Source organism: Podarcis gaigeae, assembly GCF_964106915.1.
Source record: "Podarcis gaigeae genome assembly, chromosome: 4".
NCBI lineage: Eukaryota > Metazoa > Chordata > Lepidosauria > Squamata > Lacertidae > Podarcis > Podarcis gaigeae.
The window spans coordinates 79,142,678-79,159,101 of NC_139677.1; the positions used below are offsets into that span (position 1 = coordinate 79,142,678).

General features: G+C 38.9%; 1 protein-coding gene across 5 annotated transcripts in view; it reads right to left on the minus strand.

Moving 5' to 3' along the window:
• Positions 1 to 16,424, minus strand: part of NBEA (neurobeachin) — a 344,666-nt gene that overhangs the window by 17,613 nt on the left and 310,629 nt on the right. For 4 of the 5 annotated variants that reach the window (XM_083735946.1, XM_083735943.1, XM_083735942.1 and 1 more), the window contains 5 exons: positions 7,370 to 7,459; positions 5,362 to 5,554; positions 3,053 to 3,124; positions 765 to 920; positions 508 to 678 (listed from right to left, as the gene is read on the minus strand). In XM_083735946.1, the coding sequence (XP_083592072.1) occupies positions 508 to 678; positions 765 to 920; positions 3,053 to 3,124; positions 5,362 to 5,554; positions 7,370 to 7,459 (682 nt within the window). Of the gene's footprint in view, positions 1 to 507; positions 679 to 764; positions 921 to 3,052; positions 3,125 to 5,361; positions 5,555 to 7,369; positions 7,460 to 7,781; positions 7,845 to 16,424 lie in introns of all 5 variants that reach the window. The other variant, XM_083735945.1, reaches the window with a different exon arrangement.

Here is a 16,424-nt window from a genome sequence, read left to right on the forward strand (position 1 = left end):
GGTGGGGGTGGGAATAGAACAAAGCCACAACAGGAAGAAGATGAACAGTCCATGTATTTTCAACAAACCTCTGCAAATAAGTAACATTCATTGTTGGATTTTGCCTGTAAAGTCAATTGGATGACTCAAATATTTAATTTTACATATATGTGTGTGAATTATATATATATATTAAAAAGGTTATAAGAAATTCTGCAAAATACAAAGCTATATGTCTTATACTTGGGGACAATTTGAAAAAGCTACTTAAAATGTTATTTAGGCTCTATAACTGCTTGCTCTGTTCTTCCCAAAGTGGCAAGCTATCTGGTATTATGCATATTATTTTTCCTATTTGATTTTTAACTTTTTAACAAACATGTAGCCCACAATTTATGATTACTATAAAGCAGTGTTTACAGAATGCGTACAAAGTTTTACTGTCATTCTAAATGTAAAAAATGATGATTAAAGGCAAACACTACATACATGCACACACACATAAACTACAGAAATTTATGAACTTACTGCTATTTGGATTGTCACCAATGATATGATGTCGGCCACTCCAGTACCACAGCAGTAATGTAGCATCACGAGAGCCAGAGACTATGTAGCAGTCTCCGCCGATATAAGATTCTGATCTTGCAAGGCAAGTGACTACATCCCAGTGGCCAAACACAATCTGAGTTAGCTTGCCTACAACAAAGAAATGCTGTGTTACTGATGTTTTTGTTTTAGAGCATTACAAATAGAAACGCAAATAACTGTAATGCAAGGCCTACCTGTTTCTGTGGAATAAACTCGAAAGCTCTTGTCCCAAAAACCACAGATAAGAATGTAGCGATTATCGGCTGTGACCACAAAACAATGAGCATTGATCTGAATGCTTTGATCCACAAGATCTGTGATTTGCCGTTTGTTCACACCAGAATTATTAGCTGCCGAAAAAGAAAAAAGCATTTTCACCATTTTATTTTGGGAAGATGGACTTAATGGTAACATGGTTGTCCCAAGGTTTTAGATATCTAAAACTAATAGAAGTAGAAAGAAACATCATAAAACTGGGAAGACAAAATGGCCATAGACTCACAACCAACCTCACAACCCAGAAAAGATTAACATGCCTTCAGACCAAATAGTTCCTGATGATGCATGTCTCAGGCTCCAAGGAAGGCAAAAAGACTTCTAGGGCTACTGATCAATCTGTCTCAGAGGAAATTGCTTCCTTATCTCAAAACCCACCCTTAGTTTATTTCGAAAATTCCCCTCTGAGCTACCCAAACCTCTTGTCTCCAGGGCTGGAATCATATGACAGCTAAGTTTATAGTGGCTAATTTAAAGCATTCTGCAGGCAATTCTAACCATATGAAGGTATGTCCATTTGTAGTCCTTGGCCAAGTGGTAAATATGGAAGCTAAGGGCATCATAATGACTGGGGAGAAAAAATTATTGTCTTTCCTTCAGGTTAGAACCAGAACATGAGCACTTTTTATGTATCCACTATGGGGTAAACAGTTGTGTGATTCCACCCCAAATGTGGTAGGTTTTGATTTCCAGATGAAGTGGGATGTGGAGAAGCCTTAATTTGTCCAATGTAGAAGGTATCCAACAGGCTTTATAGAATGCAAACATTTTTTTCCATTTCCAGCTCATACTGCAATACAGTTTCCCCACCCCACCCCATCAACCCCTCTAGTGAATTATCCTAAAGTAAAAGAAAATACACCAAGGAAGCATGTAAGTCTTTATTGTTGGGTCAGATCTGTGCAACTTGGTTCATAAGCTGGGGGAGTAGGCTGATGATTGAGAAAGATTGCTTCATTGATCTGTTGCACATTGTATCTTGCTGACTGGAGAGGTTTCTTCACTGACACCTGCCTTTGTTTTCTTACACCTACATACCTATACGATGGGGAACCAACTCAAGCAGTTTATATTTTAGATTTGGTTTGTTTATATGATCCATTGCCCCTCCCCCCTCATATTAGCTGCATATCTTGCCTTTTTAATAAGATTAAATACTAGCAATCAGAATGTGGCATGAAAAAGTTGCTTCCTGCCTCACTGCTATTATGCACACTTCAATTCAAATAAAAAGTAGTTTGATTGTCACTACTTATGGCCAGAGTGACTTTCATCTGCATAACAATTAACACCCGCTGCTGTGCCAATCTAAAACCACCATCAATTCACTAGGCTAGTGTAACACCTTTAACGTAAATTGATGCAATTATTAATTTCAATAATCAATTATTGTGCCCCATCGTATAAATATTTTGCCAATTTCAGAAATGTGAAATTGTTCATCTTCTAACAAAATTAGGCAGCTTTGTGGATTACACCAAATTATTCAGGATGATAAAATCCCAGCAAACTGTACTGTTTTCTCAAACAGGGTGCATAACCAACAAATGAGATTTGATGCATACCGGAACAAACAAACAGGAAATAAATTCTAACTTCAAGCGCACATAGTTGAGATCTAAAATGGCTTTGCCAACCAGAAAAGAGTTCTTGGGCTTATGGCAGCTCAATGAAAATGGCATTTCAGTATGCAGCAAAACAGATGGGCCACAGATTTAGGGCAGACTTCTTCACACAATGCATAATTAATTTGCAGAGCACATAATGCAGTGATGGCTACTACATTTGATGGATTTAAACAGGGAATTTAACAGATTCATGTATGATAGGACTATCACTGACCACTAAAGGGACAGGTATATGGAACTTGAATATAGACTTCTGACACCAGTTGCTAGAGGCAAGGAAGCAGGGATAGCTGTTATTTCTTTGATATTAAAAACTGCAGTGTCCTTATACTGAGGCAAACCACTGGTCCATCTAGCACAGTATTGCCTGCTCCGACTGGCAGCACTTCCCCAGGGTTCCAAGCAGTAGCTTTTCCTAGAGAAAGGAAGAATTGAACTAGGGACCTTCTGCATGCAAGGCAGATGCTATATGGTCCTTCCCTCCTCCCTGAAGTCTTCTAATTCATTATGAAGCACATTCAATATGTTCTGAACACATCACGTTCTAATAAACAGATACTTTATATTCTCTGACATACCAATCAATGGGTCCATTTCAATGGGAAGATGATGAGCTTGATCCAAAGAATATCCTGGGGCTCCCCTGAGGCCTACATAGTAAAGGTGAGAAAAAAGCCAGTGAGGACTGTACAAGTATTATTTCACTTCGCTTTAATGGGTCTGCACTGCAGGCTAATCATGTTCCTATTTTTTACCTCTTCGGGTTAAAAAGATGTTGTCCTACTTTGAACAGCAAGAAATCAAGGGAAGATGCACAAATATTTCAAAGTAGAAAAATGGACAGCATTTCTACCTTCTGGCCCTGAGCCCACTATGGCCTCCTGGTTTCTTACTTGTTCCTGGAATGTTCCACTTTTCTTTAGGACATCCCTATTTTCATTGGAGAAATGCTGGAAGGTATGGAGGTATCTGACCCTCAAGCCGTCTGAAGGCAATCCTATATAGGGAAGGTATTTTTCTAATGTTTAATGCTTTATTATTATTATTTTATATGTATTGGAAGCTGCCCAGAGTGTCTGGGGTAACCCAGTAAAACATGTGGGGTATAAATATTAAAATTATCATTATGAAATGGGATGTTCCCATTTTCATCGGAAAAGTGCTGGAGGGTATGGGAGTGCTGATATAAACTGAAGTTGAGACAGCAGACTATTACAGCAAATTGGTAGGATGCCACTCTGTAAACATTACCCCCTAGGCTTTGAGAGAAGAGGGAGGCCATTTGCTACCAGGCCACTGAAAAACAGTGCTCTGAGCTCCCTTTCCCATGGAAGTGCTGCTTAAAGCAGAGGCAGGGAATCCTTTTCAGCCTAAGGGCCACATTCCCCAGTGGACAATCCTCCAGAGACAAAAGTGACTCCTAGTAGACTAAATTGCAGCTGGGCAAAAGTCAGAGGTTGCCTCACTCACATACCACTGATCTCTCCATCCTCGTTCTAGGTAGTAAGAAGGACCATCACTATTCGAAGAGACATTTAGTCAGGCAAAAGTACTCTGAAGGATTGGCCTGTGGGAGAATAGGCAGCCTGGAAGTGTTCTCAAGGACAGTCTCCCAAGCCTGTTCTGGACAAAATGGCTTAGAAAATCAGGCAAGAAGGCGACGGTTGGGCCAAGGATACAATAATATTTTGTTACAGGATGGAGTGGTTCCAGTCAACCTGAGAGAGTGGCAAGACCATTCCTGAAGAAAGCTACGCTGTATCCAAATATCTATTTTTAGGCCAGTGGAGTGCATTGCTATAAGTGCTGCTGGTGATATGTACTTCTGATGAGGCAGTGAATGTGCTGAAATTGTCTGATTGTGATTGTGGACTGGACAACAGCCAACAAACTCAGGCTTAATCCACAGAAGACTGAGATGGTGCTAGAGGGGTGTGCAGCCTGCTCTAAAGGGGCACACAATCATTCAAAAAGTTTGTCTGTAGTTTGGGGGTCCTTCTGAAGCAACTGCTGTTGCTTGAGGCACAGGTGGCCTTGGTGGTGAGGAGTGTCTTAAACTAGCCTAGGCTGGGGGCTCAACCACAACCATGTCTGGACAGGCATAACCCGACTGCAGTAATCAATGCTCTGGTAACCTTAAGATTGGATGACTGCATGTGATTTATGCGGGAGTGGCTTTGAAGAAGTTACAGCTAGCGCAGACAGGCTATACTGCCTACAAGCTCAGGGTTAATTGATCATGTAACATTGCTTTTGGCGCAGCTGCACTGGTTGCCTGTACATTTCCAAGCCTCATTCAATGGGCCTCTCCAAATATGAACCTTTGGTTGTTATGTGTGGCCCTCCTCTGGGTGCATTCTCAGAGGGTGGAGACCACTGGAAGATCTTTTCAGTTGTAGCTCCCTGCTTGTGGAATGCTCTCCCAAGTAAGGTCTGCTTGGTGCCAACATTAACATCCTTTCAGTGCCTTTTCTCCTAGGCATTTGACGCATCACAATAAATGTTCTGATCTTTATTGATGAAATGTTTTCTGCTGCTGACGTTTCTGCTTTTTTGGTGTGTCTGTGTATGGGTTGCTGTTGTGGTTTTATTCAATAAATAAAAAGTCAATAAATAATAATAATAAAGAATTTACTTGAATGTATTGTTTCTGATTTTATGCTAGGTTTTTGGCTTTAAACTGTGGACTAGATATAGATAATCCTCAGGGTCCCTTCCAACTCTACAATTCTATGTTGCTTAGAGAGGTTTTGTAGTAAGTAAACAACAACAACAACAACAACAACAACAACAACTGAAGTATAGCAATAGTCCAAATAACATCTATTAGCAACTAAAAGAATTATTTGTGGAAAGTTCAAGACAAACTCTCTTTAGGGAGACATACCTACTGTGTTGTGCCATCTATTCACTGCAAAAAGTCGGCTGCAAGTCACAGTTACCACGGCAGGAATAGTAAGATGCGGAAGCGTGTTGGCTGCCACATGTGTGACAGGAGAATTTGATGGAAATTTGAGAACCATTATAACATCCTGCTGCATCTGATCTTTAAACATAAGTGGACTCTGTGGAAGGAAACACTGTTGAGTAGAAAGGAGAAGAGAGCAGAGGAAAACAGAAGGGATAACACAATTAGTGAAGAGGTCTGAGGGGAAAATAAGGTTAAGCGAATCAGGAAGCATTTGCACATACAGGGGGAACAATGTTATATGCACATCTAAGCTACAAGAACAGGACACCAAAACTAGCAAAGCTATTGGTGGAGCATTACACAGGGGGAAATAGAGAAGAGGTATGGTTAAGGTCCATTGGGTTATCATTACAGGGTGTGAAATGATAAAGTCAGCATTAACAGAAAGAATATCTCAATAGTTACAGCACTTCATATAGTGACAGTGTCAATCAAACAGAAGCACCACTTACATCTTTCATAAGGTTTACATTATATATAATGCAGTGGCTGAAAAACAACCAGTTAACAGTTTCATAGAAGCCAATGGCAACACTGATTTTAATGGCACCCACAGCACAAAAAAACCTACACATTTTAAGAAGAAATATTGCACTCTGTTGAAAATGGCAGCCCCATGTGCATTATGTGGTAAGTATGCATGCATGCATGTGTGACTACTGTTTCAAAAATATTTTTTTAAAAAAAATCTAGTGTGGCTCCCCAAGCCCATGGAAACCCATGGACATCCCTTAGGTTCTTTAGGTTGGAGGCACATGTATGGATAAGTATATAAACAGCTATTTTTGTCTTTGAATAACAAATAAATAAAATGTTTGAAAACTAAGAGTGATGAAATTTGTTTTCAGAAGCATTATGCATTCTAAGTTGACATATAGGATTTTAAACAATCTTGTCCTTAATCTAACAATGTAAACTGCTTTTTATATTAAATAAAAGATTTCAGACAGCCTTGATGACTGTTTTTAACCGCCTTCAATTTCAACCTGAAGATTGCCACTTGTCCAGTTTTAATTTTAATTTGTTTGAATTAATTGTGGGATATATCTTAATTTATTGATCACTTGTTTTATGCATTGTCTTACTTGTATGATGTTAGCCGCTCTGAGCCCAGCTTTGGCCGGGGAGGACGGGATATAAATAAAATTATTATTATTATTATTATTATTATTATTATTATTATTATTATTATTTAAATTGGGGAAAGTTCAGTGCTGCCAAAATTATTACTTATACTATGTTTCCTCTAAGTTTTTTTTTAAAAAAAACTGTCAAAAACACTATACTTTGGAATTTACTGAAACTTTATTTAAAAAATCCTGATAGTTATGATGTTCCAAACAAAGAGCAAAAATAAAAACAGATCTCATTGTTTCCAGTTTTAGGTGAATAATGGATTTCTTCTTCTTCTGGAATAAATACACAAAAGAATGGATAGGAATGATTTGGGAGTTCAAACTGAAGTTAAAAGTGCACACTGTGTCCTCTCCAGAGAGTGGGCTGGAGGTTTCCCACACGATTTGAACTACAATTCCTCACTTCTGACAAGTAGCCAGTGTTCATAAATCACATAAATCATTTCCTAATGCTGCATTCTCTTCTTGCAATATGATCCCCACCATAAGAAAATCTTCTGGGCTTTTTTATTTTGCACAATAGTATTCATCAAATACATATTCATGATGATAGGGACTTGTTAAAAGAAAACCAAGGAATTGGGGAAAACAAAATCTGTGACTGTCAAGCCACAAATTTACCATTATACTATAATCATGCAATTTATCTGCACAGAGTAAAACACACAGTGTTTGTGGGGAACTCAGGGCACATAAAGAGAAAGTGTTACTTAAATTGGTATTTTATGACCTATAAAGGATCCTCCGATTCAGAGGAAATAAATTCCCAACAAGCAGTTATATCTCACCAGGTGCATGGCAGAGCTCCGAGGCGGATGTGGCTCAATAAGCAACTGAGATGGCGTCTGTCCAAAGTTCTGTATCTGTGCCTCCATGGCCTGCAGGGAAAGGAGAGTGATTGTCATAATCAATATGCATCAAAGAGATAGGTCAACACACTCCTTGACAATGCAAGCATATCCCAAGTCAGCCATGAAAAAAGTCCAGAAAATTCACCGGGTGCTCTTCTCCCAGGCTGCAGACTCATCCAAGTGTTAGTATTTTGTAGACAAGCTTTGCTTCTCCTTTCAAGCATGCTTCAGTTAACCAACTAACCATTCCTATTTCTAGTAGCTGGAAATGCATGTGAAAATGTTAACCTGTGAGGACATGCAGTTAAGGTCTTGTGAGATTTCTCTGCACTAAATACAGCATGTATACCTTAATAAAGTCCTTTGTAAGGAGGAAAGTATGAGGATCCCTAATAAAATAAGCTTCTGGAATCTTAAATGAAAAAAAGAAAAAGAAGATGTGAAATAATTTTTTGTGGAAAACACAAATCTAAAAAATAATAATACAACAATATACAACAAAACTAACAATTACAAATGATTCATATATCAACAACAAGGCATAAGTGTGGAAGATCAAGTATGCTATGAAAACTATTTAACGTGACATGCTTATGTGAGTAATTTTGGTGTGCTTTGTTCTCACTAAGTGCATGCTTTTCTAACTAGGAATATTTAGCTCTGCCCATGATTTGGTCCACATTGTTATAAAATTTATTTTAGAAATTAAAAGGAGCAATTTAAAGCAGAAGTAGAACTTTCAAAAAATTTCAAAAAAATATGTTTATTCTAGAACAAAACCCAGAAAACTGATCTTAAATCATTTTTTATAGTGGCCATTCCCATTTGGCTTCAGACTTGGATTTAGTACCAAAACACCCAGGGATTTGAAGTGTGATGCCATCAATATGCTGATGACACTCAGCTTTCTCTCTCTCTCTCTCTCTCCATTTCACATGAATCGGAAGAGGCTGTGCAGGTGCTACACTGGTGCCTGGAGGCTGTTATGGACTGGATGAAGGCCAATAAATTGAGCCTGAAAATACAGAGGTGCTGTGGGTGAGTGGTTCCTTTATGTGGATTAGGGAAATGACCTGTTTTGGGTGGGGTTGCATTTGCCCCAAAGGATCAGGTATGTGGCTTAGGGGTACTACTTCCTTGATTCTAAGCTGGTATTTGAGGCTCAGGTAGCTTCAGTGGCAAACTACACCTGGTTCTCCACCTACAGCCGGACCTGGCTTCAGAGACTTATGCTCTAATAACCTCCCTAATGGACTCCAATAAGTGCTCTATGTGGGGCTAGCCATGACAATGGTCCAGGAGATGCAGCTGGTGCAAAATACAGGACAGTGCCACCACTTCTTAAAGCATTGTAGTGGCTGCTGGTCAGCTATTGGGCTAAATTCAAGGCTTTGGTACTGAAGCACAAAGCCCTGAATGGCTAGGGGCTGGAGCTGCCCCTCTTGCAAGACTTACTATGAGATCAGTGGGGGAGGCCTTGCTGGTGGCACTGTCAATGGGCAAGGAAAAGGCTTCTCCATGGCTGTTGCCATGTCAAGTGCAGGGCCAAGAAACACTAGGGAGGGGGAACTCTTAAAATAATGTTAAATTCAGGATCAGTGGGACCCCACATTTGCCTAAATGCCAGTTGCTGATGCTGGGCTCTCCTCCTCCAAGTCATTGGTTGTTTTTTAACACCAATGGTTCCAATTAACAACCTGCATATATTTGAACATAGAAAACTAGATGTGCTCTTTGTGTAGTAGGATCCATTCCTTCTGCACTGTGTGTGTTGTGTGAGCATTGGATTTGGCCTTTTACCATCCCTCATGACATCTATTGGGGAAGTCAAACACTGATACAACAATATATTCTCCAGAACTTAAATAACTTAAATTATTTAAAAAAAATATTTTTCAGAAACTTCTTTTTTAGACATCAGCATTTTATCATGCACATTCCTGTGGAACCAGACTGCTCCCCCCTCTCTGTGTTAAATATTTAATCATAAGAGTGTGTGAGGAATAATACAAATGTTTAATGCCAAACAATGTCTGTTGAGGATGCAAAGGTTTCCAGAAAAAGCTCTTTTGATAAACAATTCAAGCAAATAACCCTTATTTTCAGTAGTCTGACAACATTAAGGCAATTTTCTTGTGCTTTTAAAGCATCATTTTGAAATAAAAATGTTATATTGAGTATCTATATTAATCATGGACATTCATCTGCCACTTTATATAGTATTGGCTTAAATAATGGTTCTTTTATTTTGCAGATGCAGCAGAGAAATGAATTAAATCTTGCAAAGTGCTGCCGGGCTTTAATTTACACATTTGCTTTCAAGTTGACCAGTCTTTGGCAAATTCTGATTATACAGCTACAACTTCAGTTTACACCAATGCTATTGATTTTGCCTCCTTCTTCAAACAGATTTATGTTAACAAAGAGGGAGGCTGAAAACAGCAGTAACTTCTAAATAAGATGGGTTGTTTAGATTATAAGAGATGGGCATTTAAATTTATTCTGTCAAAGGCAACCGTTATTTTACAGCTAAATACATCTTATTTAGTATGTTCTCAGTGGCTTTTTACCACCTGATTTTCTATACAGAGGAGTCAATGATAACCCTCTTAATTTTCAATACCCATATAGGCTGCAAATCAGGCATAGCTATCCGCTTCTAGTTGCCAAGCTATTATATGCTAATATAAAGATAGCACCAGATATTACTGTTTATGTTGGTTTAACTATTGTTATCTATCACAAGTCTCAAAATACTTTTGAATTAACATTCTCAAGGAAGGGGAAATGCCAGAGAGAGGTGATCTCATGTTTACATATACCTGTCAAACTAGACAAATACAAATTTCTTCCAATTCCTACATGGACTGGATACAGAGAAGATATTTGTAATTCAGAAGGAAATTGTCCTCTAAAGTTACACCAATTAATTAAAGACCAGATATTCCCATAGCTTTGAGATCTTAAAAGTAAACTAACCTACATCTTTAGTACAGTTATCGTTGACATTTCAAGTCACAATCAAGAGTTTTTTCACATGCTTAAACTGGTTTTGTTACATGTCTGATTGCTGTTAACACTGTTAGACCACATCTTTGACACCTAAAATACAGCAATTGTAATCATCTTGACACATGATAACTGATAATGATTCCAGAGCCTTTTTATTGTCCATTATTTCAAAGAATTGGCTAAAGGAAACATCATAGATGCAATCAGTTTTGAACCCACATGATACATGAAATGGAAAACATATGCTATGCTAACACATTTTGGGTTGGGTCCTGACTAAGTTAATTGCTCCTTTAAGTTTCACGGAAATCAATGACCAAGTTAGGTGCTACTTAAGTCCCATTGCCTTAAATGGAAATGAAGGCTGCATACACGCCACACATTTAAAGCACATGGCTTCCCCCAAAGAATCATGGGAACAGTAGTTTACCTTCTGCAGAGATATAATTCCCAGCAGTTCCCAGGGTTCTTTGGGGGAAGTCATGTGCTCTAAATGTGTGGCGTGTACAAGCATTTCAGTCTGGCTCATTTAGACATACTTTAGCATGTCTTTTGGTATACATATAAATTAATCTACAATAAGAATGAACTGCAACTGCCATAATTCTTGACCATCAGCCATGCTGGTTGAGGCTGATGGGATTCCACTCTGCTCCACTGGTATGTCTTACAAATATGGGCGTTTGTCACTTATACATGTCATTTGGGGGCGGGTTTCTTTCTCCTTTCTTTTTCCACTTGTATTCCACTTGTATCCACTTTCCAAGTGTATTATCAGGGCAAAGTCCAACTTAACAAACCCTAATTATAAAAAACAACAACAGAAGTTGGCAGTCATATGGGTTTCCATTCAGCACTGACATTATATCAAAACCCCATACAGTGGTACCTCGGGTTAAGTACTTAATTCGTTCCGGAGGTCTGTTCTTAACCTGAAGCACCACTTTAGCTAATGGGGCCTCCTGCTGCTGCTGTGCCACCGGAGCACAATTTCTGTTCTCATCCTGAAGTAAAGTTCTTAACCTGAGGTAATATTTCTGGGTTAGTGGAGTCTGTAACCTGAAGCATATGTAACCCGAGGTACCACTGAATATAAAATGCAGCTTTGGTGTTATTCAATGAGGAATAGCAGGAAATCTATCTGGCAAACAGAGCTCCAGATGCTTTGTGGTTATACCACACCTAAGACAACATCTGCACTTCAAGCACTTCAGGGAACATTCTGTTTTACCTCAAGAAAAGAAGGGGGGAAGGAAGGTTCATCTATCTTTCTTATCCTCTGCATTTGTCAGTCCTCCTTCCCTCATCCTGCTTTTCATTTTTCTCCCTACGCTATCTGATGGCTCATTCTGACAATGATATTTCCGAAATGGATACAACACCTCTGTAGCCTCTTAAAAATTATGGAACACCTTCCCTATGTCATATTCACATCCAGGTAGCAATAGAAAGATAATGCCAGGCTCACAAAATCCCCGTGGCACTAGTGAGAACCATAGCAACATCTTTTTTATTTCTCCCACGGTATTTCATGTGATCTCCATCTGGCCCTTTTGAAAAGTCTGATCACAATGTAAAAAAACCTCATTTTATTCACCCTGTAGCTACAAAAAGAAACTGTTTTCAAGAATTAAGTGTGAGTTGCACCTCAAGAAAAACAAAACCAGCTGACTACAATCAGTAGTGGATTTATAGGTATGAACAGCAGTAGGAACCCGTATGGCTGGGGGCACTCAAGATCTCAGTATACATCATTAACTGAGAGGACACCCTTGAAATGTCACTACAAACAATTGCCATGTCATTGCTGGATTCTAATTTGCTGTGGTTTCCACTCTTCATTTTTCCTACTTCCTGATTAAAATATAGTTGCTGTAGAACACAGACATGTTCTTTACTAGAACTTGCCAGAACTTTCTCCTGTTCATGGTTGTCTTAAGAAGTGTCTAGAAAATCCACTAGTAACTAGGGGTATTAAAGCAAGTGAGAAATCTGGCTGTGGTTTATTTCACCTGTTATTTATGTGTTATGAAAAAAATACTGTTTGATAATATAAAAGTAAAAAGGCAGCCCGTGTTATTAATTAACTGGTTCCTATGCATTTAGCTCTGTCATACTTTTAGTCATACATAGGTGAACCAAAAGAGCTCCTCAAAAGGACTGCATAAACCATAAATCCAACACTGACTACAATCCACTGAAGAGTATGTGTGTCATCTAATCTGAATGGGGGCTTACATAGAAGAAGTGCTTAATGGCTTGTTCCTGCTGCTTTGTGACCATGAATGCTGGAAATATTTGAAGATGAATGCTGACACTCCTTGCAATCTTTTGTGAATTTCTACATTTTAGAAAAATATAAGTAAAACATCCTAAAGATAAGAGCTCATTTATCATTGCCTTGGGAGGCGGTGGGCTCTCTTTCCTGGGAATGATAAGCACTAAGCAGAGGCTAGTGGCCATCACTGGGTATGCTGAAGATGCTAGAATTTGAACAATGAATTGGACTTGAGGATATCTGACTATAAGTCTATGTATGAAAATGCAGATATCATACCCTCCAACATTTCTCTGATGAAAATAGGGACATCCCATTCCATAATGATAATGTCACTATGTATGCCTCAAATATCTTGTTTCCCCAGGCACTCTGGGCAGTTTCCAACGTATATTTAAACATAATAAAACATTAAACATTAAAAAACCTTCCCTATACAGTGGTACCTCGGGTTACAGAAGCTTCAGGTTACAGATGCTTCAGGCTATAGACTCTGCTAACCCAGAAATAGTACCTCGGGTTAAAAACTTTGCTTTAGGATGAGAACAGAAATCGTGCTCCGGCGGCGCGGCAGCAGCGGGAGGCCCCATTAGCTAAAGTGGTGCTTCAGGTTAAAAACAGTTTCAGGTTAAGAACGGACCTCCAGAATGAATTAAGTTCTTAACCCGAGGTACCACTGTACAGGATTGCCTTCAGACGGCTTGCGGGTTGGATAACTCCATACCCTCCAACATTTCTCCAATGAAAATAGGGACATCCTAAGGAAAAGTGAGACATTCTGGGGTCAAATCAGAAACTGGGACAGCTTCTTTAAATCAGGAAAATAGGGACACTTGGAGGGTCTGTAGCTATTAAAAGTGCATAGTGTAGGAGTCTTTCCCACTTGGCCATCCTAGTAGAAAGCCAAAAAATAATCTTGCATTAAAGCAGCAAAATAAAAAATATTGTAGGAGATGGAAGAGCTATTTCCTTAAGCACATATGATAATGAATTGAAATTATTTTCATGCTTTGTCTCTTGTGCTCAATAAGTAACACTATTAATTTTAATGCTATTTCTCCTTTTAATGCTATTTCTACAAAGCCAGTATGATTAATAGCCCATAAGCACTCTGTTCTTTAGGCAGGCAAGACTGACAACCCTCTGGGTAGAAATCATATGCAGTTTGAAGATGTTATTGTTTCATACTAATGATATGAGATCCTGCTTCTTTATTTGTGCTTACAGCTGTTAAAACAGCATCAAAATATTCAGTACTTGTGACAAGCTAGGTGAAGAATATTGATTTCAGTTTGGCTTTGGCATCTTTAAAAGCATGGAAGAGTTTCACTGAAAAGCAAAAATGAGTCTTCAGCTCAGTGGCGTAGCGTGGGGGGTGCAGGGGGGCCGGCCGCACCGGGCGCAACATCTGGGGGGGGGGCACAGAAGAGACTCAAGTGCTAAAATCCACGGGTTAGGGGGTGCAAATTACTTGCCTTGCCCCGGGTGCTGACAACCCACGCTACGCCACTGCTTCAACTGGCACTGCTGGGAGATGAAGACCAAAATGAAAATGGTGTAGAAGCTAAAAATCCTGCTTCATAAGTCCTAACAAAATCAAATACTTAAAATGTATATAATGACAGTGATTTAAGTGGTACATCTGTATGGAAGAATATATATACTATGTATATGTATATGTATATTACCCCATTGCAGGTCTTCTTAATTTATTTCCCCCCCCCCCTCCAGGTATAAAGGAGATATAATCATTGAACCACATAAGCCTAGTTATTCCATAGTTCTGGGGCACTACTGAAATTCTATTGTCTTTAAATGACAATCTATGATTACATTAGTACTTTTCAAGAGTCACAACCTAAAAGCAACATTAGTCAAGCACCCTCAGTTCCTACAGTTCACCTTCAACTTCTCATCTTTAACTTCTGTAGCACTGACTCTTCTGAAGGGGCTGGTGGCTTTCTGCAATCCGGAATGGTGACTGTTGGCACCTGCAAGTTTAGGAAGCAGTGTGTATCCAGCCTAATGCTCCATCTAACAAAGTGATTTCAACCTTAACTGGCGATGGATTTCCTTCCTAGCTATCGTCTCAGCCTCCAGCTGCCTGTGACCCATTACTGGATAGGCTGAATATGATAGCACACATACTAATCATATACTTCACCACTTCATTAAAAAGTAACTGGCCAGCTCACCCAGCAAAGATCATGTAACCTGCTAACGGAAGTGCTCTTAAAAAGAGATCAGGAATGGTAAAATAATTTAGGAGAGCACAAGGTATTAGAAAATATTTTGGGGGAAGCCAAGATTGCATGATCTCAAACTACTAGGATACAACTGGAATGAAATGGCAAGGAGGAAGACATTAGGGATAAAATTGCCATTGGTGCACCTAGAAACAAACGAGCAGGTACCAACGCAGTACTGGTGAACTAAGAAAGGGATCCGTTTTGAAAAGGCAGAGATGCTGCTAGTGGGAACTTCAGCCCATCATTTGGGCAAGTGCATTTGAGTACTTGCTGGCAGGGTTGGGAGCCCCCTGACACATGGAGGCTGGTGGAAGGATTTCCTCTTCATCCAAACCCTCTGCAGCACAGTGGATTGGGGGTTTGGATTGCTCTGTTAGTATTTCTTTATTTTTAATATTTAGATACTGCCCACTAACCAATATTCTCTCTGTGGTTTACAAGTAAATAATAAAAGCCATAATAATGCAAATGTCTTCAGGCAAGTCTCACGTATTTTCCATCATGCTTTTCAGGAGTTACTAATGGAACTGCTTCTCATGAATGGGTCTCATATATTTCCGCCTGACCACCCACCATGAGCTCAGAAAGCCTCACTTTTTTATTTGTATAAGAAAAAGCACTGGATTTAATTATATTTTTAAGAAGCCTAGAAGTCATTGGCTGAAAAGAATTTCATCCTCATCTAAATTAAATGCTAAGATTCTGAATAACTTGAAAGGAGAAAGCTTTACTGTGAATTTGAAACTGCCCCCTGTCTCCTGATAAAAATGCTTTTTGGTGCTCATGAAATTTAACAGCAATTGCTTACAGCTGCCTACTTCAGTTTTTATTTAAAGAGCTCAACAGTGGGCTTTAAAAAATTATCAGCCTAAAACAGGCTTGATGCATGCCATGTTTACTTGTGAGGATTTCACTTTTCAGGCATACTTTCCATCAATGTTTGGGTGGATGTTCTGTTTGGTTTTCCTCACACTTGGGAGATCTTTACACCTCTTATCATCAATTCTCCTGCCCCTCACATTTTGTCAAGTAGTGGGCACAGCTTTGGATAACAACAACAACAACAATTTATTTATACCCCACGCATCTGGCTGGGTTTCCCTAGTCACTCTGGGTGGCTTCCAACAAAATATTAAAAATACAATAAAACATCAGACGTTAAAAACTTCACTAAACATGGATTATGGCAAGGGGCTCTAATATAGTCCATAATGGCTTTTGTAAGAATATTTTTCCTGAAATATCTGATAAAATATAGCAGAGAAAAGCATGCAATATAGAATTTCAGTTAGAATAAAGATTATATTACAATATCACATTTATATAGCCATGCATAACCCCACAGCTCTTGGTGATTGCTTACTCATGAAATACATGTATATTAATGGTAAACAATAAACCTACAAACTACCAGCCTTACCAGTCTACAATCTTGTTTGTAATTTCAGTATAA